The 27,086-nt window shown below is 42.4% G+C and overlaps 1 protein-coding gene across 2 annotated transcripts in view; it reads right to left on the bottom strand.

Annotated features, from left to right (window-relative positions):
• The window catches only part of MYH11 (myosin heavy chain 11), a 211,926-nt gene extending 185,064 nt beyond the window's left edge, over positions 1–26,862 (bottom strand). For both annotated transcript variants that reach the window (XM_033915087.1, XM_033915089.1), the window contains exons 1-2: positions 26,725–26,862; positions 14,097–14,455 (exon numbers count right to left, since the gene is read on the bottom strand). In XM_033915087.1, coding sequence (XP_033770978.1) covers positions 14,097–14,438 — 342 coding nt within the window. In that variant the 5' untranslated portion in view covers positions 14,439–14,455; positions 26,725–26,862. The remainder of the gene's footprint in view (positions 1–14,096; positions 14,456–26,724) is intronic.
• Positions 26,863–27,086: the final 224 nt, after the last annotated feature.

Raw genomic sequence — 27,086 nt, 5'->3', positions numbered from 1 at the left:
GGAGGCTCAACGGGGATGAGACGACGACGATGAAGAAAGAAGCCTAGGTGTGCATGCGCACTCCTGCAATGCCATGGACCTACATCTCACAGATCAGGGATTACAGATCACGCAGGTCTGAGTGCGCATGCGCGTCTAGTGTTTTATTATATAGGATGAACTATAATTTCTAATGGTATGTGAAGAGCCTAATTGTTTTATAGTATCAGTGAACGTGTGCATTTACAGAGGAGGAAGATTAAAAGAGGCTCAGTGAAGACGGTGAAAAAGCAATGTTCAGTGTCGAAGGCAAAAGGATTGAATCATTTTGGAGTGTCGATATTCCTTGCTTATTCTAAGGCCACAGAAACAGTGACTTCTCACTTTGAAATGCACTTTTGCTGGCTCTTCCTCATGTTTGGATATTTGCTTTTTATAACAAAGGTAATGAAAGATGAGGTTGGTGGCATCTAATAGATGAACCAGTTTGAGGCTTGAGCTTTTTGAGGACAAGAGTCTAGCTCAGATTAACGTGATTTAAGCTTATTTTGCTAGATGAGGGATCCATGACAGTGTCCCGGTTCTAGTTCATACTTTTCTTAATGCCCAGAAGTGATACTGAGTGGCAAAGGAAGTAAATCATCAGTCATCTTGGCCGTCACTGGTTGTGTGGGCTGCTGCACCTGGTGTATCTGGCCTAACTCCAAGCCATGCAGGCTACAGCTACAACACTTGGTAGAGGCTAATGGCCTTGCTCTCAGGTTCCATCTGACAAACCAGACCTGATAGATCACAGAGCATGGCTCCACAGCCCTAAGTCATCACTTATGGCTGATAACTTGGTAAGGCTCTTGGCTTGGTCCCCATGGGGGCCATGCCACAAGGGGTATGGGTCCCCATTCTCCCCTTCTGTATCCCTTGAAGATGCCCCTCCAGATCTCTCCTTCCTCAACTTCACTCTATTGGCATAACTGGTACTGTCTTCACCTGGTTTTCAAGCTATCTTTCCAGCCGTTCTTAACATATATTTAATCACGAGACCCATCCTCTACTTCTTGCATCACTTCTTCGCCCACTCATTCTAGCACTTGTCATGTCCCATCTTAATTAATGTGATTCTCTCTATGCTGGTCTCCCTCTGTACTTATTCAAACATACTTCTGATGGGTTAGAAGGAAAAGTGTGTCCTTTTGTAAACGACACAAAGATTTGCAACAGAGTGGACATGCTGGAGCGAACAGAAAACATGAGAAGAGATCTGTGAAAGATCGAAGAATGGTCTAATGTTTGGTAGTGAAATTTTAACGTGAAGAAGTGCAGATTGATTCACTTGGGGAGTAAAAATCCAAAGGAGCTTTATGTGCCAGGGGTTGAGAAGCTGATATGCACAAACTGGAAGAGGGACCTTTGAGTAATAGTGTTGAAAGGTCTCAAGGCTACGAAGCAATGTGACAAAGCAGTAGCTGTAGCCAGAAGGATGCTGGGCTGCATAAAGAGAGAAATTGCCAGCCGAGAAAGTAAGGTGTTAATTCTCCTGTACAAGTCATTGGTGAGTCCCTACTTGAAATACTGTGTTTAGTTTTGGAGGCCGTATTTTGCTAAGGTTCTAAAAAGACTTGAAGTGGTCCAGAGGAAGACAAAAATGATATCAGGATTACGCCGAGACATTTAAATACCTTGAATATGTACCGCATACCCTAGAGTAGGGGTATCCAAGCTCAGCCCTCGCCAGGTCGGTTTTCAGGATTTGCCACATGGATATATATGATATCTATTTGCATACAATGAAAGCATTGCCTGCAAATAGATCTCATGCAAATTCTTTAAAAGGCCTGTAAAGGGAACATGCAGGGAGGAAATTATCAATGTAGGTTACTGTGAAAATGAGTGATTTTACCACTAACTCTTGCTATTTTAGTTCAGATCCCATTTAATGCAGAGACCCAGTTACTAATAATCTACATTAACAGTTTAGTTTCGTTTAATTTGCTTATACTCCCCTTTTTCCAAAGCAGAGTACAACAAAACATGCACAATAAAATCAACATACATACACAATATTACACAGGCCATAAAATACATTCAACATATACCGAATTGTAATACCCACCCTAACAACTTAATACATCAATGCCCAATCTCATCCATAACATTCTTCTGGGCATTTCAGTAAATTAAACTTTTTTAATAGTAGCCCACATTGACAATTTCCCCCCTCCTTAATTAAAGAAAAAAGTAATGTCCAGAAATTGAAATCACTGCTGTATATAATAAAAGTGAGCCAAGTAGGTCAATCAAGCCATTGTGACATCATTGATGAGGTTGACTCATATATTGGTGGAATGAGACATTATGACATCACAATGTCAGCTCTGGTTACCAGATACTCTTCATCCTAAGTGGGGAAGTTGTCAACGTAGGCTATCATTAAGATGAGCTATTTTATCACAGATCCCATTTTATGCAATGAGACCTGTTTACTAAAAACAAAATAACCCATCTTAACATAGCACACATTGATAACTGTGCAGCAGCCAATTGAAACTTTTTTTTCCCCCTAACTCCCCTAAAAAAAAAAAAAAAAAAAAAGATATTTGCTTTCTGTCATTGTTTCTCCTCTTCGCTAGAAAACTTTTCTTTTTACAACCCACCTTGTCCTTCACTGTTGGCTTGGCTGATATTCGGGGCTACAGAAGGCCCTGGAAAGCCTTCGAACTCCCTACCAAATGTCTTTCTTATGCTCTAGCACAGGGGTAGGGAACTCCGGTCCTCGAGAGCCATATTCCAGTCGGGTTTTCAGGATTTCCCCAATGAAAACAGTGCAAATAGATTTCATGCATATTCATTGGGGAAAACCTGACTGGAATACGGCTCTCGAGGACCGGAGTTCCCTACCCCTGCTCTAGCATCTTTAACACTAGCACTAACTGATGTTACAAAACCATTTTAAGTAATGTAATTCAGTAACCTGAATATGATAGCATCACATTGCCTCAAATACAACTGTGACATCACTGAGGGTGATAGTCTAAAACACAGGTGTCAAAGTCGGTCCTCGAGGGCCGGAATCCAGTCGGGTTTTCAGGATTTCCCCAATGAATATGCATGAGATCTATGTGCATGCACTGCTTTCAATGCATATTCATTGGGGAAATCCTGAAAACCCGACTGGATTACGGCCCTCGAGGACCGACTTTGACACCCCTGGCACTCTAAAACTAAACTAAAACTTAGTTTTAGAGACCGAGTCATCAACCAAGAGGAGCTCGTCTCGGTTAACAATAGTGTAATACATCAACTTGCCAAGGAAAAGTAGACTGAAATAGTTAATTTCCAAAATGTGTAGCAAACAAAAAAGTTTTCAGAACTTTCTGGAATAAAGCAAAAGAACCTAAACTTCTTAATGTAAGCGGTAAAGCATTCCAGAATTCAGTTAATTTAAAAGCAAAAGAATGACTAAGTCTCTTAAAGGTTCTGTTTTTACCCCTGAGAGAGGGAAATGTAAGTTATAATGAGGAGAATAAAAAGTGCCACACAAACAGCAGTCTTGTCTGGTTACGTATGCAGACACTGCACTGAATGCTGCCAATGAAGGCTGTCAACTGGATCGAGATTCACAGGACAGGGTTAATTGAGTCCTCGGCTTACCCCATTGCATAAGAACATAAGAATTGCCGCTGTTGGGTCAGACCGGTGGTCCATCCAGCCCAGCAGTCCGCTCACACGGCGGCCCTCAGGTCAAATACTAGTGCTCTTAAATGAGTCCAGCCTCACCTGCGTACGTTCCAGTTTAGCAGGAACTTGTCCAACTTTGTCTTGAATCCCTGGAGGGTGTTTTCCCCTATAACACACTCCGGAAGAGCGTTTCAGTTTTCTACCACTCTCTGGGTGAAGAAGAACTTCCTTACGTTTGTACGGAATCTATCCCCTTTCAATTTTAGAGTGCCCTCTCGTTCTCCCTACCTTGGAGAGGGTGAACAACCTGTCCTTATCTACTAAGTCTATTCCCTTCGTTATCTTGAATGTTTCGATCATGTCCCCTCTCAGTCTCCTCTTTTCAAGGGAATAAAGGCCCAGTTTCTCCAATCTCTCACTGTACGACAACTGCTCCAGCCCCTTAACCATTTTACTCGCTCTTCTCTGGACCCTTTCTAGTAGTACCTTGTCCTTCTTCAAGTACGGCGACCAGTGCTGGATGCAGTACTCCAGGTGAGGGGATGCAGGGAATTGTAGTTCTGACTTCACCACTGCATTCGTTAAAAAAAAGCAAAACTACAAGTCCAATGCACTGGGGTAAGCCCAGAACTGGGTCCAGTTAACTGCTACTGAATATCTCCTCCAGGCCAGCTTATCAGGATTTAAGTGGGCAGAATCCTTTTCCGACTGCTTAAACCCCTTTAAATATTTACCTCTACATTTTTTATAAATAAACCTATAAAAATTAGTTACATAAGAAGAGGATATGTTGTGCTAGCCCTGTGGCATAGATAGACATGTTCCACAGGGGATTGGTATTTGAATAGCTCAGCCAAATCCCTAAAGCTCAGAAGAGGTAGGAAATTGTATCCATAAAAACATAAGAATAGCCTTATTGGGTCAGACTAATGATCTATCAAGCCTAGTAGCCCATTCTCACGGTGGCCAATCCAGGTCACTAGAATCTGGCCAAAACCCAAAGAGTAGCAATATTCCATTATCTCAGAGTAAGTAAGATTCTGGAACCCCAAATAATAGCAACATTGCATACAGAATCCTCAAAGAGTAGCAAAGTTCTAGAATCCAAGAGAGTAACAACATTCCATGCTGCCCATCCAGGGCAAGCAGTGGTTTCCCCCCATGTCTTTCTCAACAACAGACTATGGACTTTTCCTCCAGGAAATTGTCCAAACCTTTCTTAAAACCAGGTACACTATCCGCTCTTACCACAACCTCTGGCAACGCATTCCAGAGCTTAACTATTCTCTGGGCGAAAAAAATATTTCCTCCTATTGGTTTTAAAAGTATTTCCCTACTGTTCCCTACTGTTGTGGTACCTATAGGTTAAGCATATACATTGAGGAATTGCCCATCTAGCCTTGGAGTTGCCTATGCAGTCCTGTTTGGGGAGGGAAGAAGCAACGGAGATCTCTGAGGGCATAAAAGGATGCTAAAGCATCACAATAGTGCATGTGTCAATTACTTTGGAGCTTAATGGATAAAAGTGCAATATTTTTATGTGTTTCATTGGTGCTTTCTTAATGACAACTAGTTTTGCTCTTTGCTTTAAGATGAAGATGGCTTTTATCAACTCTGGTTGAATAAAAATAGTTGGAGAAATGTATCCTACTTCATTTTAAATTTCCCATGATGTAATTAATGCTATCTTTGGAATTTTTTCCAAAACTTTTTTAAGCCTTGTGCACACTGAGACTTTCTTCAGCACATATCTGAGTAACCGGCAGTGTAGATAAACAAGCGAGTTTTCAATATAATCATATGAACCACATTACAACGCTAGCTGCAGAAACATCCACATCAGTTTCTCAAAGACAGCGCGCAGCATCAAAGTATATTTAGATCATCAGTCTGAGTTTGCATCTTAATGGGTCCCCTTTTAAGACACGGTTGTTTCCATTTCACTGTAAAAATTCTCGTTGTTTTGCGAGTCCATAAGGAAAAGAAAACGCAACATTCTTTTTCTTGCTAAATTCAAACCAAATTTATGCAGGTAGATGACAAAAGAGCATAGTATCCTAAATAGCACACATATTTCATACGATAAGGAATGTACATCCATGCTTGTCAGTATTATCTAATGTTATCTCCTTGCTAAAGTGCTTCTTATGGGCAATGAGAAATCTGTAAAACAACCAAAACAAAGAAATTGACCCTGGGAGATCCACAGAGAAGAAAATTCAAGAGAAACCAAAAAACACTGCGGAGCGATGATGTTCCTGAAATGGACTTTATTGAAAATTTAAAAGTTCCAAAAGTCAACGTGAACAATCCACATAAAAATAAATTGTCTGTGCAAATTGGGCACCTGACAAAATTTGCATGTATCATTTTTAGCATCTTTTATAGTATTTGGTGGAAATGTCTCAGTGTAATGCTAAATCATTTAAAATGCAAAGGTGGAACACTTTCCCCTCTTTTTTATTTGCTATTACATATTACATTGTAGACCCAATGTGTAGATTCACTTATAACATGGTCAAATATCTTGGATCACCTTATCTGTATTATATGGACTATATAATAATAATAACAGTTTTTATATACCGCAGGACCGTGAAGTTCTATGCGGTTTACAAAGATTAAAAGATGGTACAAATTGAATGAACTTAACAGAGGTGAAAGATAGTGGTTAAGAGTTCAAGGGAACCGTTATTGAAGAGAAAGAATTGAACGGGTCAGCTGCTGCTTAACTGCATGCCTTCCAGTAAGAACATAACACTGCACAAATTATCGTAGATCTATAGAAACATGCATTCAATGCAGTTCATACATTTAAATCCTGAATTATATAGTTTTCTCATTGAGAAACCAGAAAACACTGTGGAGTGACGATGTTTCTGAAATGGACATTACTGAAAATTTATAAGTTCCAAAAGTCAACGTGAACAATCCACATAAAAGTAAAATAATCCGCATAAAAACCTGAAAGACCTAGTCCGCTGAGAGCATAGGACCCAACACGGTTCGTGTTTCGACAAGATAGACTTCTTCAGGGGTCCCTGATAGTTCTTTTGGATTGATTAGTTTTTTACACGTATCTCCTACCGTAGACTATCAGGGATCCCTGAAGAAGTCGATCTTGTCGAAACACGAAACGTGTTGGGTCCTACGCTCTCAGCGGACTAGGTCCTTCAGGTTTTTATGCGGATTATTTTACTTTTATGTGGATTGTTCACGTTGACTTTTGGAACTTATAAATTTTCAGTAAAGTCCATTTCAGAAACATCGTCACTCCACAGCGTTTTTTAGTTTCTCAATGAGAAAACTGTATAATTCAGGATTTAAGTGTATGAACTGCATTGAATGCATGTTTCTATAGACCTACGATAGTTTGTGCAGTGTTATGTTCTTACTGGAAGGCATGCAGTTAAGCAATTCACTATATAGCCCATATAACACAGATAAGGTGATCCAAGATACTTGACCACGTTATAAGTGAATCTACACATCAAGTCTACAATGTAATATGTAATAGCAAATAAAAAAAGGGGGAAGTGTTCCACCTTTGCATTTTAAATGATTTAGCATTACACTGAGACACGTTTCCACCAAATACTATAAAAGATGCTAAAAATTATGCATGCAGATTTTGTCAGGTGCCCAATTTGCACAGACAATTTAATTGAATAATGAGACAGTGCCCATAATTGGACTCAATCAATTATCTGTGCTAATTGGCATCATTTAAACATAGAAATTAGATCTTTATCTGCCTTCATTTTTCTTAGTCTGCCTATCCATGCCATCTACTATCCACTTCTCTCCCTTAGAGATCTAATGTACTTATCCCAAGCTTTCTTGAACTCAGATACATTTTTCATCTCCACTACCTCCACCAGGAGGCCATCCCATGCATTCACTACCTTTTCTGTGAAAAGTATTTTCTGGAGGCTACTTCTTAGTCTATCCCCTTTCGACTTCATCCTATGCCCCCTCATTCCAGAGCTTCCTTTCAGCTGAAAGACTTGACTCATGCTCATTGACGCCACCTAGGTATTTTAAACATCTCTGTCATATCTCCCCTCTCCCGCCTTGCCTCCAAAGTATACATATTGAGATCTTCAAGTCTGCCCCTATACGCCTTATGATGAAAATTAAAAATTATGCATGGATATTTACGCACCTGAATCACACAGTTCCAAAAGGGACATGGTCATGGGAAGGTCATGGGCAGACCAGATTTTTTTTTTTTGGGGGGGGGGGCATTCCTGTAATTTATGCACGCTATTATAGCATAAGGGGGATCTAAGCCTAATTTAAGTGCAAGAACTTACACCAGAGTTTAGTTGGTGTAAATGGCCTTGCCTAAAGTTAGGCATGGATCCCGGCACCAAATGCTGTTCTATAAACGGTGCCTATCTTTAAGTACCATTTTTAGAACTAAACGCTATTTTTTTCAGCACTGATTTTTTAGATGCCATTTATAGAACCTAGTGCTATATAGGACATTGCTGGGGCAGGTCCACGTGTCTCTTTTTTTTTTTTTTTTTGCAGGAAGAAATATGGTAACCCTAAGCACAAGGAGCTGGGATAACAGTAAGCACAGGTCAAGCCCACCCCAAATAATTAAACTAGCAAGGGTATAATTGGCTAAACTTCCTTATAATCTGCCATTGATCAGCCACACCTCTTGCTGATCCAACAGGTTTCTCCAGGGCTTCTGCCTCTTGTGATCACATTTCTGGAACCTCAGATTGCAGCTAAGCAGCCTCTGTAGCTCAACAGCAGGTTTCTAGCCCTTAACCTTTGTGTTTGGTTCCTAGGAAACTCTTACAGTTACATTCCTCCCTCCATTTTCACGGGGGTTAATGGCAGAGCCGGCCCATGAATATTGAAAAATCGCAGATAACTTTTAGGGCTGGCTCTCACCCACCCCCGCCTCCCTCCTGCGTCCTGGACCTTCCCCAGACCTTACCTGGTGGTGACGCGGGGCAGGATCGATCTTCCTATGCTCCTGCCCCGTGCAGAGCCGTCATCAAAATGGGTGCCATGAGTTCCTAGTCTCGGCTACAATGGAAACTCATGGCAGCCATTTTGATGACAGCTTTGCACGGGGCAGGAGCGTAGGAAGATCGATCCTGCCCCGTGTCACTGCTAGACCACCAGGTAAGGTCTGGGGAAGGTTCAGGACGCAGCGTTTCTGTTAAAAAAAAAAAAAACAAGGGGGAGGTCCAGGCAAAAATTGGGAATAACCGATTCAGAGGGAGAAGTGTATGTCTTGAAGCTAGAGACTTGGGGTCCCAGTTACAAAGCTGCGGTAGCGATACTGCTGCGGTAAATGCACCAAAGTCCATTGGAACTGAATGGGCTTCGGTAGGGTTACCTTATCGCTCCAGAAACAGGAGGACAGATTGGGACATCCAGATTTTACTTCCATTGAAAGCAATGGAGTCATATGATAACCCTAGGCTTCGGTGCATTTAACACAGCAGCATCACTACCGCAGCTTTGTAAAATAATATAATAATAATATTAACTTTATTTTTCTTTACCGCCAACACCCAAAAAGTTCTAGGTGGTTCACAGAATAAAGAGGACTGGACATTCCAGTGATGATACAAAGCACACAGAAAGGCAGTACATTATTTCAATAATGGAAAATATTGTATGAGACTATGACATAGTCATCAATCAAGTAACAATTTTTTGAACAAATAGGTCTTAACCAGTTTTCTAAAGGTGCAATAAGATGCAGATTGTTGAATCATATTGCCTAACCATATTTGAACTTTACCTGCTTGATAAGCCAAAGATTGATCAAAATACTTTTTATAACGGCAATTTTTGGGATTAAGAAAAGTGAATAAACCAGTACGCCGGGTAGACCTAGTCGAACAGTACAATTCAACATGAGAGAAGAGATATAACAGAGCCAATCCAAATAACATCTTATAAACCCTCTAAGGGAGATAAGAGAAAGTTATTCCCTTACAAAAAGGGATTGGGGGGTCAATTTTAGTGACTCTGACAACTGCTCAAAGTGACAAAGGCGAGATATAGGGCTCATGATTGCAGAGTTCAGGGCAGAGCTCTGGTTTATAGTTCCCAGCTGAGAACTCATGCTGCAGTGACCAGTGGGGGGATTACAAAATAACATTCCTGAGTACAGTAATTGCATGAAATGGTTTCTGAATCTAGTTCCAGATGAGCTGGAAGCCAAAAGGAGCAGGAGGAAACTGCAAGGTCTATATACTCTGGGGCTCATTTTCAAAACAAAAAGATTTTTTAAAAATGGTAAAGTGGCCTTAAGACTCAGACATCGTGCCAGAGGTTGTGGTAAGAGCGGATAGTGTAGCTGGTTTTAAGAAAGGTTTGGACAATTACCTGTAGAAAAAATCTATAGTCTGTTATTGAGAAAGACATGGGGGAAGCCACTACTTGCCCTGGATCGGTAGCATGGAATGTTGCTACTCTTTGGGTTTTTGTCAGGTACTGTGAGAATGGGCTACTGGGCTTGATGGACCATTGGTCTGACCCAGTAAGGCTATTCTTATGTTCTTATGAATAATTAAACCTTTTTGAAAATGTCCAGGGGGTCATTTAGACGCTCGGAGTTAGACCTGTTTTAAAAGCGAATAAGGGCCACAGTGGTACCCAAACTGACTAGATGATCATTGGATGCATAAAGGCATGACCCCCACCCCTCACCCACACGCCCAGAGGTCACTGACCCCCTTCTCACACCCAAATATTTGAAAGAAACAGTATACAGTGTTCCCCCACAAATTTGCGGTTCATGGACTCACTCACTCATTATTTTCTCCGACCGCCTCTTCCTGTAGTAAAGTCGGGCTACACCAATCAGGAGCTGCGTGTCAAAGCAACTCCTGATTGGTGTAGCCCGACTTTACTACAGGAAGAGGCGATTGGAGCAGATAGCAAGTCATTTTTTTTTTTGTCACCCGTTGGCGCTCCAGCTGCCCTCTCCTTTCTCTCCAGCTGCCCTTTCCTGTCTCTTGAAAGGTGAAAAACCGCATTTGTGGTTTTTCAAAATTTGTGGGGGGTTCCTGGAACAGAGCCCCCGTGAATTTTGGGGGAGTATTGCATATCAGCCTCTCTGACAGCTGCAGATAAAATAGCAAGCAGATGTCTAGAGTAGCCTGGTGGGCAGTGTAGTCAACCATAGAGAGGGGGATCCAGGCCCATATCCCACCCTTCCCACTACATTTATGGTGGAAAGTGTGAGCCCACCAAAACTCACCCAAAACCTACTGTACCGCCATATAATAACACCTGCAGCCATAAAGGCTATTGGGGTGGTAGACATAAGAACATGCCTTATTGGGTCAGACTAATGGTCCATCTAGCCCAGTATCCCATATTCACGGAGGCCAATCCAAGTCACAAGTACTTGGCAAAAACCCAAATAGTAGCAGGTGGATATAGTACAGTGTTCTTCAACCTTTTGACACCTATGGACCAGCAGAAATAAAATAATTTTTTTGTGGACCGGCACCAGTCTGCGGATTGGCAGTTGAAGAACACTGGGCTAAATCATGCTCATCTCCACCCAATCTCCGCCCCAGACACCGCCCCCATAACAGTACTAATTATAACGCCATTTTTTCCATTCATTTTTCATATATACACACACACAATATAATTGTATTAACAACACATAATAGTTAACCACAAAATTTCAAATACACAAATAACACTGTATGCTTTTCAACATTCATTCCTACCAGAAAACATATAACCTCATGCAAATGCAAGACCAAAAATTAAAAGTACTAATATTTACAACCAAACCCTAAGATGCAAGACTGCAATCAATACAGCCCCAGAAGAAAAGAAACAAATGCATTTCTCCCTGAACAGACAGCAGATACAAATCAATCACTAAAAAAAATAAAAGCATTCCCCCTACCGTTGTTGTCTCTCTCCCTCCATGCTATGCCTTGCCTTCTGGCCTGCCCCCCGGTGTTATTTTCGGGCCGGTCCACGGTGCAATTAACGCGGCGTCTTCGGGCCGGCTACCCGAGTGCTGCATCCCGCGCCTCATTTAGAAGCCTTCCCTCTGACATTGCGACGTCAGAGAGAAGACTTCCGGTTCAGGCACAGGCCATGTATATGAACCTTTTCCCCCGGCTTTATGCACTGCAGTACTCAGGGAACCAGCCCAAAGATGCCGCGTTGATCGCACTGTGGACCAGCGGCAAGAACATTGTCTTCTGCCCGATGGATGTGCTGACCCTGCAGACCGTCAGAAAATTTCTGCGGACCGGCACCAGTCCACAGACCAGCGGTTGAAGAACACTGGTATAGTAGGTTTTAGGGGAGTTTTGGAAGACTCCCCATTCATTATAAGGGCCCCACTGCTCTGTTGGCATGTCTGTGTGGGCACTCCATTAAAATGCTGGTGCTCCCATGTCCAAATGGGTTTCTTTTGGATGTTTTGCATTTGGACACTTTGATGTTCAAAAATGGCCAAAAAAGATAGATGTCCTAAGGGCCACAACAAGCCATTTTAGGAAAAAGAAAAAAAAAAGATAAGATGTCTTGCAGTTTCAAAAATGGTCATTTTCCTGACCTGATTTTTGGACGTCCTTATGGAAATGACCAAAGTTGGACTTAGACGTTCTATCAAAAATACCCTTCTGTGAATGGCAAATACACAGAATAGAATCTCATTGGAGGTGAGCAGGGGAAAAATAGTAACAGAGTTCAAGAAAGCGTGGGATAAGCACTGAAGATCCTTAGTTGTAGAAAAATGTTTTGGAAATGTGAGATCTTGTAGGGCAGTGGCATAGTAAGTTGGGTGGTGGGGGTGAGGTAGACGTCCCTGGGCGCCATCTTTGCGAGGGGCCGATAGGTGACATGTCAAAACCGCACGAGACAATCTCACGCAGACAAAGCCGGGCTGACAATCACACACAGGACATCGGCGCGCTGGATTTAAACTGAGTTTGAAAGCGCTCCAAGGGAGCTTTTGGGGGGGGGAACCACCGCACTTAACTTAGTAGTGTTGGCGCTGCCGTTGGGGGTGTGGGGGACCCCCCCTCCATTATAGAAGAAACTGAACTTTTTCCCTAAAAAATAGGGAAAAAGCCTGTTTCCTCTCCCCCCACAACCCCCATGGCAGCGCCAGCACTACTAAGTTAAGTGCGGTGGTTTTCCCCCAAAAGCCCCCTTGGAGCACTTTCAAATTCAGTTTAAATCCAGCGCACTGATGTCCTGTGTGCGATTGTCGGCCTGGCTTTGTCTGCACGTGATTGTCGGCCTGGCTTTGCGTGCAATTGTCGGCCTGGCTTTGTCTGCACACAATTGTCTCGCACGGTTTTAACTATGTACCACGCCGGTGCCTCTCCACACCCCCGCATACCTCTTTAAATTTTGGGCAGTGCAAGCAGCATCTTCCACTTGCTGCTCGCACCGACCTCGGCTCCCTTCTGACATCATGTCCTGGTCACATGACCAGGACATGTCAGAAGAGAGCCAAGGCCAGAGTGAGGCAGCAGGTAGAAGATGCTGCTCACACTGGCAAACATTTCAAGAAGTTTATGGAGGGAGGGGAGGGAGCGGGAAAGTATATCGGGGGGGGGGGGGGGAGAGTGGGAGCACATGGTGTGGCCATGCCAGGCGCCACCACCCTAAACTAAACTAAACCTTAAGTTTATATACCGCATCATCTCCACGGATGTTGTGGAGCTCGGCACAGTTTACAAGAACTTAAAATATAGGAAGAGAAGGAAAAAAAAAGGTTTACATGAACTTATATATAGAAGTGACAACCTTCCTTATACACCTCTATTGTAGGATATTCAATATTTTAATATTTAACATGTGCTGACCCAACAAACCATGTCCTCAATAGATTACAAACATTGACAGGTAGTACAATAAATCAAAAATCAGACTACAGACAAGATAGAACCAAAATGGATGCAAATATTGCAGCAGAAAATGAAGCGGCCTAGATGGGCTTAGGTGGTCATCGTTTGCTGCCGTTCTATATTTCTCTCTGTGAACCAACACAAATTGCCAAACCTTCCAAATTTAGGGCCCCTTTTACAAAGCCGTGGTAGTGAGTCCTGGGGCGGCAAATGCAACGATGCCCGTTCAAATTGTAGAGTCACATTTGCCGCACCGGGATTCGCTACCGCAGCTTTGTAAAACAAGCCCTTAACAAAGTGAACTGTTTGAGGATTTTTTGGCTCTGTTTTTAAACACACACACACACACACACACAAAACGAAACTTCATAGGTTTAAGGAACTATCTTCATTTTGTATTAGAGTTAATATAATTTAAATTTAGAGACATAAATAAAATGGATAAGTGAGCGACTCATTTAAACCGAGGACATCGCCCTTCAACTGAGGAGGAGGAGCCAGAAGTCCTGTACTAACATGTTAGGAAATCTGCATCATCACCTATGAAATTCTGCAGCTACTTACATAAATTAATCCGGAAAAGTATCTCTCCCTTAGATTATGCAACACGGAAGCCTCATTCAGGCACGTTAATTCCGCCATATCCTCCACTTTGGAGAATTTCGGTGGGTTCATCTTCTGGATGTCATCCTTGCTGAAAGTAGCTTTCTTTCCATTTTCTGCCAGTTCCACCAAAACCTCGTCCCCTTTTTCTTCCTTGATGCTTGCGGCTTCAAATCCCTGCTTCTCCGAAGGGACCCATACCAATTTTTTGGCCGACCAGTCCGCCTGCGCAAGTGGGTTGTTCATGACATTTTTGTCCACATAGAGAAATTTTTCATCGTCGCTTAGTGGTTTTTGTGACATTTTGACTTAATAGTCACCTGTAAAAGTAAGACAAGAAGTTATTCTGGTTGCTAAATCAAACATTATAAATAGTTCTCAGAAAACATACTAGCCAATATTCAGACTGTGGCAGTCAGTGGGTTTTTGTTTTTAAAGACTGGGCACCATGGACTGATTTAGGCCCAGAAATGTAATACCAGATGGTTAGTGGTATTTTTATTTGATATATTGCCTTTCCTCCATGGATATAAAGTGGTTTACAATGCATTGAATATTAATTAGATACTCTGGGCATTTTCCCTACCTCTCCCCATGGGCTCACAATCTAACTATGCTGCCTGGGACAATGGAGGGTTAGGTAGGGTTATCAGACGTCCGGATTTACCCAGATATGTCCTCTGCATGCGGCCATGGCCAGTCCCTGCTACAGAGTTTCTGTTGGGGAGGGATAGAGCATGTCATCTCCGGGGGTGGAGGGTTGTGCAGTGGACGTGCCAGTGGCGACAGGGAGACATCCCGATGGTGGCGGCTTCAGCGAGGGGGGGGTGGGGGCAGGCAGGGATTTCCGGTGAAAGACTTCTGTGGATGGGTCGGCTTCGGGCGGGGGTGGGGGTGCAGTGAGTATGCAGACAGAGGCAGGATTTCTGGTGAGAGACTTCTGTGGATGGGTGGGTATGCAGACGGAGGCAGGGAGGCATCCTGAATGACAGCGGCTTCAGCAAGAGGAGGCAGGCAGGTTTTGGCGGGGGTCAGCTTCAGGGAAGTGAGGAAGGAGGTGGGACAAAGGCTGTAAGGCAGTGAGGGGGAGGGGGCATGAACTCGGGACACAGAAGGAAGGGAGGTGCATGAACGTGGGGCACAAGGTAGGAAGGAAAGGAGCACTAGCTTGGGACATAGGAGGGAGGAAGAGGATATAAAGGGACAATTGTTGGGCCTGAGTGTGTGTGTGAGAGGGAAAGAGATGTTGCACATGGGGAAAGGAAGATGAAAATTGGGCAGAGAGAGAGAGGAGTGAGGTAGAGATGCGTGGGGAATAGAAGGATGAGAGGGAGAAATGTTGGATATGGTGGTAGAGAGGGAACAGAGGGATAGACTGAAGGGGATACAAGGGGGAGGAATGTTGGACATAGTGATGGAAGGAGAGATGTGGCATGGTGTAGGAGAGGGGTGATAGAAAGAGAAATGGGCATGGGGCTGGTGGGCAGTGGTGAAAAATGATCTGGGGGATGAGAGAGGAAGAAAAGTTGGACTCATGGAGGGACAGAGAAAAATGTTGGTTGGGGAATGGAATGAGGTCTGGAGGAGAGGAAGCATGCAGGAGGCAGAAAGAAGGGAAGAAATATTGGATGCACAGTCAGAATGAAGTGCAACCAAAACTCATGAAATCACCAGACAACAAAGGTAGGAAAAACAATTTTATTTTCAATTAAGTGACTGAAATCTGTCAGTTTTGGGAATTTTTATCTGCTGTCTATATTTTGCACTATATGGGTGGAAGTGGGCGGGTCTAGGGGGTCCAGGTGCCATCTTGGGGGGGGGGACTCCAGCACCTCTCTTCTGCTCCTCCCAGTGAAGAGAGGGGTCTCTGTAATAGACCCCCCTCAGAACCTCTTAAAATTTTTGCTGGCAGCGAGCAGGATCTCCTAGCTGCTGCTCATACCAGCCTCATCCCTGTCTCTGACATCACTTACTGTTCATGGGACCAGGAAGTAACCCCAGAGAGGTTAGGCTCAGCTGGTGTGAGCAGCAGGTACATCCTGGTCACTGCCGGCAAAGATTTGAAGAGGTATAGGCGAGGGGTGGGGAAGAGTGCATCTGTGAGGCACCGCAATGTGGGCACCTCCACTTGAGCACAAACTTCATTTGCTATGTCACTAGTGGAGAGTGCTGCTGAACATATCAGCACAGAAAGCCGACACAAAGGGAAATATCTTCCTAAGTGATGTCATTATCTGGATATTTCCCTTTGATTACTAAGGGAGAGAAGATATCAACTCGGACCACTGTTAAGATGGATTTCTTTACCACAAGTTGGGTCATTTTAGCACACGTTCCATTTTATGCAACCCTGTGCTAAAGTAGTATCAAATGTTGGAAATATTATTTGAGTTTCTGCGAAATACTTGTGACCTGGATTGGCCACTGGTGGAAGCAGGCTAATGGGTTAGGCGTACCATTGTTCTGACCCAGTCTGGCTATTCTTATGTTCGTATGACTTGGGTAAAATAACCCGTCTTAATAGCAGACCACGTTAATAACTTCCTCACAAGCTCTCGATATTAACTTTTCATTGAAAAAGGTTAACTATTTTTCTCAAATTCAAGGTCTGCAATTCAAAGAGAAGTAAATTCAGACCCCTCATAATTGGACAGCAACATATCTTATTCTCTGGATGCAACATGCTGAACTTACAACATTACTCTCCAATATGAAAAATACTGCTCACTATTTAAAATATACTGAAAGATAAGTAATATATCCCTCCCTTTTAGCTAACTGCGATAGCGGTTTTTAGCGCAGGCCAGCATGCTGAATACTCTGCGCTGCTCCCAACAGAGTTCCTATGAGCATCCAGAGCAGAGCATTCAGACACTCAGAGCTCCTATGAGCGTCCGGAGCAGAGCATTCAGACACTCAGAGCTCCTATGAACGTCCAGAGCAGAGCATTCAGACACTCAGAGCTCCTATGAACGTCCAGAGCAGAGCATTCAGACACTCAGAGCTCCTATGAGTGTCCGGAGCAGAGCATTCAGACACTCAGAGTTCCTATGAGCGTCCAGAACAGAGCATTCAGACACTCAGAGCTCCTATGAGCGTCCGGAGAAGAGCATTCAGACACTCAGAGCTCCTATGAGCATCCGGAGCAGAGCATTCAGACACTCAGAGTTCCTATGAGCGTCCGGAGCAGAGCATTCAGACACTCAGAGCTCCAATGAGCGTCCGGAGCAGAGCATTCAGACACTCAGAGCTCCTATGAACGTCCAGAGCAGAGCATTCAGACACTCAGAGCTCCTATGAACGTCCGGAGCAGAGCATTCAGACACTCAGAGCTCCTATGAGCGTCCGGAGCAGAGCATTCAGACACTCAGAGTTCCTATGAGCGTCCAGAACAGAGCATTCAGACACTCAGAGCTCCTATGAGTGTCCGGAGAAGAGCATTCAGACACTCAGAGCTCCTATGAGCATCCGGAGCAGAGCATTCAGACACTCAGAGTTCCTATGAGCGTCCGGAGCAGAGCATTCAGACACTCAGAGCTCCAATGAGCGTCCGGAGCAGAGCATTCAGACACTCAGAGCTCCTATGAGCATCCGGAGCAGAGCATTCAGACATTCAGAGCTCCTATGAGCGTCCAGAGCAGCACAAAGCATTCAGGGCACCGGCCCGTGCTAAAAACTGCTATCGCAGTTTTGTAAAAGGGGTGAGGGGTGAGGAATAATGTCAAAATCCAACAAATAACTATTAAAAGCTCACAACTTCTTTCCAGCATTTTCCTTATAATGTTTAGTTGGTTGTTTTTTTTGGGGGGGAGGGGGTCATCTTATATTGCATTTTATTTTTCCCCCCTTTCCTTCACATCCTTTTTACCTACGATTTTATTGTAATTTTAGCCCTAATGTTCATTCCTCTTGTTTCCAGTTGTATTTGTTATGTTGGTTTGTTTTAATGACCCTCCTCTTTTTTTATAAATCTTTTTATTGTAAACCGCTTAGATTTTAATCTAATTTTTTTTTAATGTAAAGTTATGTTATCATTTTTTAGCCATGAATTTTTAAGGTTTGCTTGCATGTCTTTTTTACTAAGTTCTTAAAATTATGTATGTATGTTTAGTTGTAAACGGTATAGAAATTTTTACAATAAATAATAAATACAAATATATTGGCGGTATATCCAATAAATTGATATTGAACTTGAACTATCCCTCAGATGCTATAAAGGCATGCAAATTCATCCGTGCAAAATTACGCACTATTCTGAGATGCATGTGCAACTAAATTGTCTAATGAGCGAACTAGTGCCATTAATTGGGTGCCATTAATTATTAGTATTCATTAGCAAATTATATGCACAAATCGAAATTGTCATCAAGTACCAGTCTATAGAGATCCGTATCCAAAATTTATGCAACTCAAAAGGAAGCATGGCCATGAGAGGGGCATGGGTGGATCAGGAGAATTACTGAATACCATGGATCCGCACCTAACATATCCACCAGGATTTACACCAGCTTTCACTTCGGCACAGAATCATTTCTAAGCGCTATTCTATAAGCAGATTGCAAACTGACATGCTGTTTATAGAATAGCCTTAAATCAAGCCCTTAATATTCTACTACGCTTGCTCAAATCATGCATTCATCTGGGGCTTTGAGGATCTGGGCGTTAAGAGGGATGAATCAACGGTATTGTAGATTCATGTCTAGAAACAGAGACCCCGATGAATGCAGGTTGATAGAATAGCGGATTTTTTTTATTTTGTGCCCAAATTTGGGTGTCATGTTCTGAAACCAGCTTCAATCTATCCTAATCCCATACCTGGACTATTGCAACTCACTATATTGTGGCATTATGGAAAAGGAATGCAAGGGTGTGAAACTTTGGAATGCCCTGCCTGGCATTCTGCGATCGATTTTACAGAAAATGTTAAAAACGCAGCTTTTTGCCAGTGCCTTCCTATGCCAAAGTTTCAGCAGTTTCTTCAGTGTTAAGATTTAGGCCCTCTTTTGCTAAGGTGCGCTAAATGCTAACCCAAGCATGTTAGTCTATGGACACGTTCGCGTTTAGTATGCGCTAATCGGTTAGCGCACCATTGTAAAAGAGGGGGTTAGTGTTAGAGAATATTTTTGCCTTGAATTTAATCTCGATGCTTTTCCGCTTTGAATTTGTCGATATTATGAGGGCTTTGCAAATGTTTATCAACTCAGTTGCAAGATTAATCACAGGGGTTCCAAGAAGTACCCATATAACTCCTGTGTTGAAGAAACTACACTGGTTACCTATGCAGCAAAGAGATTGTTGCGCTCATACATCAGACATTGTATCCTGCTTCCCCAAAGATCTTACAAGAATTCTTTGAGATCTATAAACCAAGAAGAGAGCTTAGAGACGTAAATGGGGTAAAATTAAGTTTGGAGGGGAAGGGGTAAAACACGGACCTTACGGACCTTGCGGATCTAAAACCGCACATCCTTAAAAATCCGAGGTCCGTGCATTGACAAGTCCGCCTTCGCTTTCCCTGCAGCTCAGCTCAGGCCCCCGGCTCCCTCGCGGACCTTACGGATCTGAACTGCACTTCACATCCTTAAAAATCGGAGGTCCGCGCCACTTTTGAGGTCCGTGCCACTTTTAGTCTCTGGCTCTGACAGAGCTCTATGACAATTTAACTCTGACGGGTCCTAGCATAGGGAGGGAAAAGCATTAGGATCCGTCAGAGTTAAATTGTCATAGAGCTCTGTCAGAGCCAGAGACTAAAAGTGGCAGGGACCTCAAAAGTGACGCGGACCTCCGATTTTTAAGGATGTGACAAGTATCAAGTATATTAGGATTTTATAAACCACCTATCAAGATTATCTAAGTGGTTTTACAATCAGGTACTCAAGCATTTTCCCTATCTATCCCGGTGGGCTCACAATCTATCTAACGTACCTGGAGCTATGAAAAATTAAGTGACTTGCCCAGGATCACAAAGCAAGCGCAGGGTTTGAACCCACAACCCTAGGGAGCTGAGGCTGTAGCTTCAACCACTGCACCACACACTCCTCCTCCTCCTCCTCTGACGTGCAGTTCAGATCCGTGAGGTCCGCGAGGGAGCCGGTGGCCTGAGCTGAGCTGCAGGGAAAGCGAAGACGGACTTGTCAATGCACGGACCTCGGATTTTTAAGGACGTGCGGTTTTAGATCCGCGAGGTCCGTAAGGTCCGTGAGGTCCGCGTTTTACCCCTTCCCAGTTTGGAGGGTAGAACGTTGACTATGCATGCTAAGATCGGAGCATCAATGATATCTGTGGCTGGCGTAGAACTATGGAACGCCTTGCCTGGTAACCTGCGGTTTTGTATGGGGAGGATGAATTTTAAGAAAATGCTGAAAACTCAATTATTTGTCAATGCCTTCTTAAGCTAAGGTATATTTCAGTTGATAATCGCCTTTTAGAATTTTTTTGACAGCAGTGTATGATTTAAAGCTTGCTTGCATTTCTGAATTGATTGAATTTGCGCTCTATCCCTGTTTATAACAGGGACGATTAATGATGTTGTTTAGACATGTCTATGTTATATGTGATAATTGCAGGGAAGCAAGATTTTATGTATGTGATATGGAAACCGCATAGTTTTATGTGGTATATAATTTTTTAAATAAATAATGCTTGCTTTGGTATTGTATTATTTTTCCCTAAGGGGGGGGGGATGGGAAATTCATGTTGTCCATTGCTTATGTCACATGTTCAGCGACTAAAGGGCGACCAGGATAATACGTATGTAAGTAATGTGTAAACCGCATAGTTCTATGCGGTATATAAATTGTTAAATAAATAAAAATAAAACACAGCTGCAAGACTAAGCCTAAAAAGGAGCCGATATGATTGGGCAAATCCATTATTAGAGCAACAGACTTCTTTGCTCCCCCAGTTAAATGCCTAAGACTGAATATCACACAAAACAAGCAAGTTTTCATGCATCGGCCCACAGGAATGCAATCGCGTACCTCTGTCTATACGGCAGCAGAGTAACCTTGGTGTTTTAAAGAAGTTATTGAAGAGACACCTGTTTTGTAATATGAAATATGGGAATTGAGGTTCTGTACAGGTATAAGCGCTGGTCGCTTCTTTGTTAGTGTTTTAAATGTGTATTATTTGTATTGTGCATGTTAAATTGTGAACCACTCTGTGAAAAGCGGGTGATAAATAAATAAAAGCATAAGACTACATTGACTGCCGTTGAAAAAAAAAAAGAATCCTGCCGAAGATAGCCGGCGTGGTCCACAAAGCGATCTACGGGAAGGACTAGCTGCTGGCATTAAAGTTCCACATTCCTTCTTCAACGCACGTCCTATGCAACGCTACAAACTATCCTCCCCATCTCCTCAAACAAGTACGTCGAAAGACATTTGAAGTTATCTTTGACTACCAAGGACCTCTCGTTTGGAACAAACCGCCAATAAGCCTAAGACAACCCAACAACTACCTTGCATTCCGGAAAAAAATAAAGACAAACCTGTTTTCACTGTAGTCACGTTCTTATCCTTACCCCTTCCTTTTCCTAAAGTTTCAAGTTTCAAGTTTATTAGGATTTGATATACCGCTTATCAAGGTTATCTAAGCGGTTTTTACAATCAGGTACTCAAGCATTTTCCCTATCTGTCCCGGTGGGCTCACAATCTATCTAACGTACCTGGGGCTATAGAGGACTGAGTGACTTGCCCAGAGTCACAAGGAGCAGCACGGGGTTTGAACCCAGGGTGCTGAGGCTGTAGATCCAACCACTGCGCCACACACTCCTCTACCTAAACCAGTGCTGCTACAATGTAACAGGTGAACGTGTTCTACATCTTACTGTAGACCACATAGATTCCTTGCAGAAAATTGCGGTATACAAGACACTGTATTGTACTGAATTGAATCTAATCCTCTATGCACATAGAGCCCCTGTTGCAAAACCACAGCAGCGATTCCTGCGTGGAAAATGCAACACAGCCCATTCCATAGGCGTCAGAATGGGGGAGGCCAGAGGGGCCAAGGCCTCCCCAAAAATTCTCGGTCGCTGTGGCTTCATACACAGAGGGTATATGTAGCCAATATGTTTCGCCTCTTGAGACCCAAAGGAAGGCATATGGGATGGTGGTTAACGGAAAATAGGGGAAGCCTTGATAATGCACCAGGCGAAACATGTTGGCTACATATACCCTCTGTGTATGAAACCACAAAGCTAAGTATTAAATAGAAAATAAAATAAATTGATATGTATAAAGTATTTGAAATAAGTAGTAAGAACAGTAAATTTGCCATTTAGGAAAGAACCAATGAAGAGTGGACGTGTGAATCTTAAATCAATGAAGTACTTGAGCTTTGAGTAGTGTCACTGAGGTTCTTTAAAGCTGGAAAAAATAAGATTGGTAGTAAGAACATAAGAATAGCCTTACTGGGTCAGACCTATGGTCCATCAAGCCCAGTAGCCTACATAAGAACATAAGAATTGCCACGGCTGGATCAGACCAGTGGTCCATTAAGCCCAGCAGTCCGCTCACGCGGCAGCCCTCTGGTCAAAGACTAGCACCCTAACTGAAACTAGCCCTACCTGCGTACGCTCTTGTTCATCAGGAACTTGTCTAACTTTGTCTTGAATCCTTGGAGGGTGTTTTCCCCTATGATAGACTCCTGAAGAGCCTTCCAGTTTTCTACCACTCTCTGGGTGAAAAAGAACTTCCTTACGTTAGTACGGAATCTATCCCCTTTCAATTTTAGAGAGTGCCCTCTCATTCTCCCTACCTTGGAGAGAGTGAACAACCTGTCCTTATCTACTAAGTCTATTCCCTTCAGTACCTTGAATGTTTCGATCATGTCCCCTCTCAATCTCCTCCAGCCCCTTAACCATCTTAGTCGCTCTTTTCTGTAGTACCGTGGCCTGTTCTCAGAGTGGCCATTCCAGGTCACTAGTACCTGGTCAAAACCCAAAGAGTAGCAACATTCCATGCTACTGATCCAGGGCATGGAGAGGCTTCCCCCATGTCTTAACAACAGACTATGGCCGCGGTGGTAAAAGCTCCGATGCTCATAGACTTCCTCTGAGCGTCGGAGCTAATACCACTGCGGCTGGTGATTTAAAAAAAAACCCTAACGCGGCTTCAAAAAAAGGGGGCCTAACTAATAATATATAATTCATTATTCTTGAAAGGTAATATTGAGCATGAAATTAAAAATAGAACACACTGCTCTAGAAGGACCAGTTTATTGTGCATCTGAACATTCTACCAATATGTGCATGAGGTTGCAAATTTTTACTGCACAAACACTGAAAGGATAAGAATTAGGAAAAAAACCGTGAGGTAGCGGGACTATAATCCCCATATTCTATAAAAAGTGCTAAAAATTGCTTGTGACGATTTGAGCATGTATTCAATTTGTATGGAAAAAACAAAAGGAATTGACCCCAAAATATCCACAAAGAAGAAAATCCAGAGAAAACAAAAAAAAAAAACTCTGTGGAGTGACGATGTTCCTAAATGGATTTTATTTGAAAGTGTCAAAGTTCCAAAGGTACACTGAAATCATCCACATAAAATAATTCCATCCACATAAAAATAAATCATCCACATAAGAGCCTTAAAGGACCTAGTCCGCTAGGGATACAGGACCCAACACGGTCTGCGTTTCGACAAAAAGTCTTCTTCAGGGGTCCCTATAAAGGTGAATACGTGGGAAACAATTGTGTGGTGAGCCGGAAGTAAGACACTGTGTTGGGTCCTGTATCCCTAGCGGACTAGGTCCTTTAAGGCTCTTATGTGGATGATTTACTTTTATGTGGATGGAATTATTTTATGTGGATGATTTCAGTGTACCTTTGGAACTTTGACACTTTCAAATAAAGTCCATTTAGGAACATCGTCACTCCACAGAGGTTTTTTTTTGTTTTCTCTTCAATTTGTATGCACAATTTAATTGAATAACAAGCTATTTAGCGCTAACAATTAGTATTTCAACAAGTAATTACTGGTACTATAAATTTAGACACAGGATCCACAGATAAATTTTACACGCAAGTGAAAAAGGGAGTGTGAAAATGGATAGGTCGTGGGCGGGCCATGAGGGTTCCTTTAAATTACGTGTGTATAAAGTAAGAGCACCAATGTATTTACACCACATTTTCATTGGTGCAACAAGCCACACCTAAAGTTAGGCGTGGTTCCCAGGTACAGGCGCTATTCTATAAACCATGCCTAACTTTGGATTCCTTTTATTAAGGCGCGCTAACCGATTTAGCGCACACTAAAGATTAGCGCGCGCTAAATGCTAAGGCATCCATTATATTCCATGGGCATGTTAGCATTTAGTGCGCCTTAATAAAATGACCCCTAAGTGCTTAGCCTGTGTGGGTTATATTAAACAAAGACCCAGATTCTTGTATAACATTGTAAACTGAGTCACGTTAAAACTGGATATGTAATGGACAAGGAGAAAAGGGAAACCAGAAACCAAAACTTCCCCCTTTTCAGCTGAACAGACAGCACTTGAGCAAGTAACGCATCTGAAACATTAGTCCCAAGTTCAAAGAGATTTTGCACAGTACCGTGGGATCCCCCCCTCCTTGCATCTACAATAAGTGTATTACCATATATGGTCATGTTCTTCTCCAACACAAGCTGTTCCACGAAAAATGTAATGATAACAAACCCCAAAGCAGATACCTTTTAGGGAATAACATGTCCATAGCCAATGTGATAATAAAAATTCAAGTGTTTATGTTGAGCAGGTCAGTAGAACTGGTTAAGCACCAGTCCTTTTTCTGTAAAAATTTCTATTAAAGATAACTTTGGTGGGTTTGCTTGTTTTTTTGTATTTGAAGCTAAGTTTCAAGGCAGTCTAAAGTAATTTTACTATACCTCCAAACTTTAAAAAAGGGGAACTCCATAACAACATGATCTAAAGTCAACTTCACCAGATTGTTTTAAGTATTGGTAAGATGATAGACCCATTAAATTCCTTCAGAATCTCTCTTTATCATCATGTCACGCTGGTAAACTTTATGGATAAAGAGCTCAAACTAAGGTAACGTTTGTAGATTGGTAGTATTCTTTTTTTTTCCCATGAAATGGGCATTTTATTTTAATACTGAAATTAGAAGTAGAAAGGCAAGAGGACCGTGGCATGCAGTAGGATACTGCCTTCCATACTGCCATCTGCTGGCTATCGATGTTATAAAGCTGAACTCACCACTGGACGCTGAAGAGGACGGTAGTAGGTAAGGGGAGCTCTATGTAAATTAAATCTGATGCACAAAGCATGATTTAATGCATATTCATTTTCGACCTGAGAAAAGACATTCCTGGTTGGAAGCCCCGGAGGACCTGAGTGGCTGACCACGGCAACTTATTTGCAAAGTCAAGTAAGTCATTTTTTGTCATCCTTGGAAACCGGTGAGCAATCTATGCAGGTATGTGTCTAGACAGGGGTAGGGCAATTCCGGTTCTCGAGAGCCGGAGCCAGGTCAGGTTTTCAGGATATCCACAATAAATATGCATGAGATAGATTTGCATCTTAAGGAGGCAGTGCATGCAAATCCATCTCATACATATTCAATGTGGGTATCCTGAAAACCTGACCTGGCTCCGGCTCTCGAGGACCGGAAATACGTACCCTTGGTCTAGCGGTATCTTATTCTACAGAGGATTTTTAGTACAGGTCCTGGATATGTTGCACTCTCATTACTAATACAAGAAAACTTCCTTGAGATTAAAAAATTATACCAGGCCTTCAGGTCCTCATTTTTAGCACTGCATGTTTTTAATCCAGTTGTCTGGAATAATGAGTTAATCAATGAGTCCTTAATATTGGCCAGCTGTTCACATTTTACATGCAAAAAGCCAAAAGACTGAACCTGTGAATGAATATTTTTAAAGAACGTCACAAGCTACCTTGAAAGTTATATGATGATGATTAATGCAATATGTACATGAAGTACTCATAAGAACATTGCACTTAAATATTCTAACATTCGTTCCCATAAAAATCCATTCTATTATATGATGAAGGTGAGCTACAGTTGCTCATATGAACAAAATCAATGCCATTACCATAAGACAGCTCATGTGTATGGATGTATATATATTCAAACCCAGAAAACAGCACCATATACACAAAGTTTGAAATTCAAACTATCAGTATGAAATTAGTGACTATGATACAACTGCAAACATACAACTGCATGTATATCTATAGCAATAATATATATATATATAGCATTTTTCTACATATATGGTTACTATGCTACATATAGAGATACATATATTCTGTCAAAGGTTATATCTCAAACCAAATATATTTTGACTTGTCTTGATGGCCAGTAAATGTGCCACATTTTCAAACTTGGACAGCAATTTGAAACAGCTGTAATACAATTTGGAAGGAGGCTGGACTTTTGAGCAATTATTTTTCCAAGCTTAATGCTTCTTTTTCTATAAAGTTCCACCAGAATTTACTGTTAATTATGCAATCCAGATAGGGCAAATTGCCTTCTTGAATCTGTTCCTCCTGTGCCCCCCCCCTCCCCATTCCATACACCCCTTGGATAAAAACTGCTTCTTCTGCAGTGACTACTTACAGATGTCCAATTTAGTAAAGCAGAGAGTGAATTGGAGAGTTCGGAACCTGGACACCTCACAGCTAGGACAGTCCAAATCTCCTTTGAGTTTTCTGCCACTCTATATAGAGTAGGAGAATTCCTCAATTGGAGAGAATAGAAGGAGGAGGAGGGATAACCTTGTAAAGCCACCTCCTCCCAAGCCCCTTACTTCCACCACCTGTGCTCCTGTCCATACATGCATGCTTTGAGCCTTCACTGGAAACTATGCACCAGTTACCCATTCCAGTTCAATAAAAATGATTCCGAGTTGTAAAAGGATGATGTATCCTTTGGAAAACAAAGGCAGACATATAAATTACTTTTAATAGTTTCCCAAAATA

This window comes from Geotrypetes seraphini, chromosome 11, assembly GCF_902459505.1.
Source record: "Geotrypetes seraphini chromosome 11, aGeoSer1.1, whole genome shotgun sequence".
In the NCBI taxonomy this organism is placed as follows: Eukaryota; Metazoa; Chordata; class Amphibia; order Gymnophiona; family Dermophiidae; genus Geotrypetes; species Geotrypetes seraphini.
The sequence above is the reverse complement of the archived record's forward strand: the minus strand, read 5'-3'. Positions and strand labels throughout refer to the sequence as shown.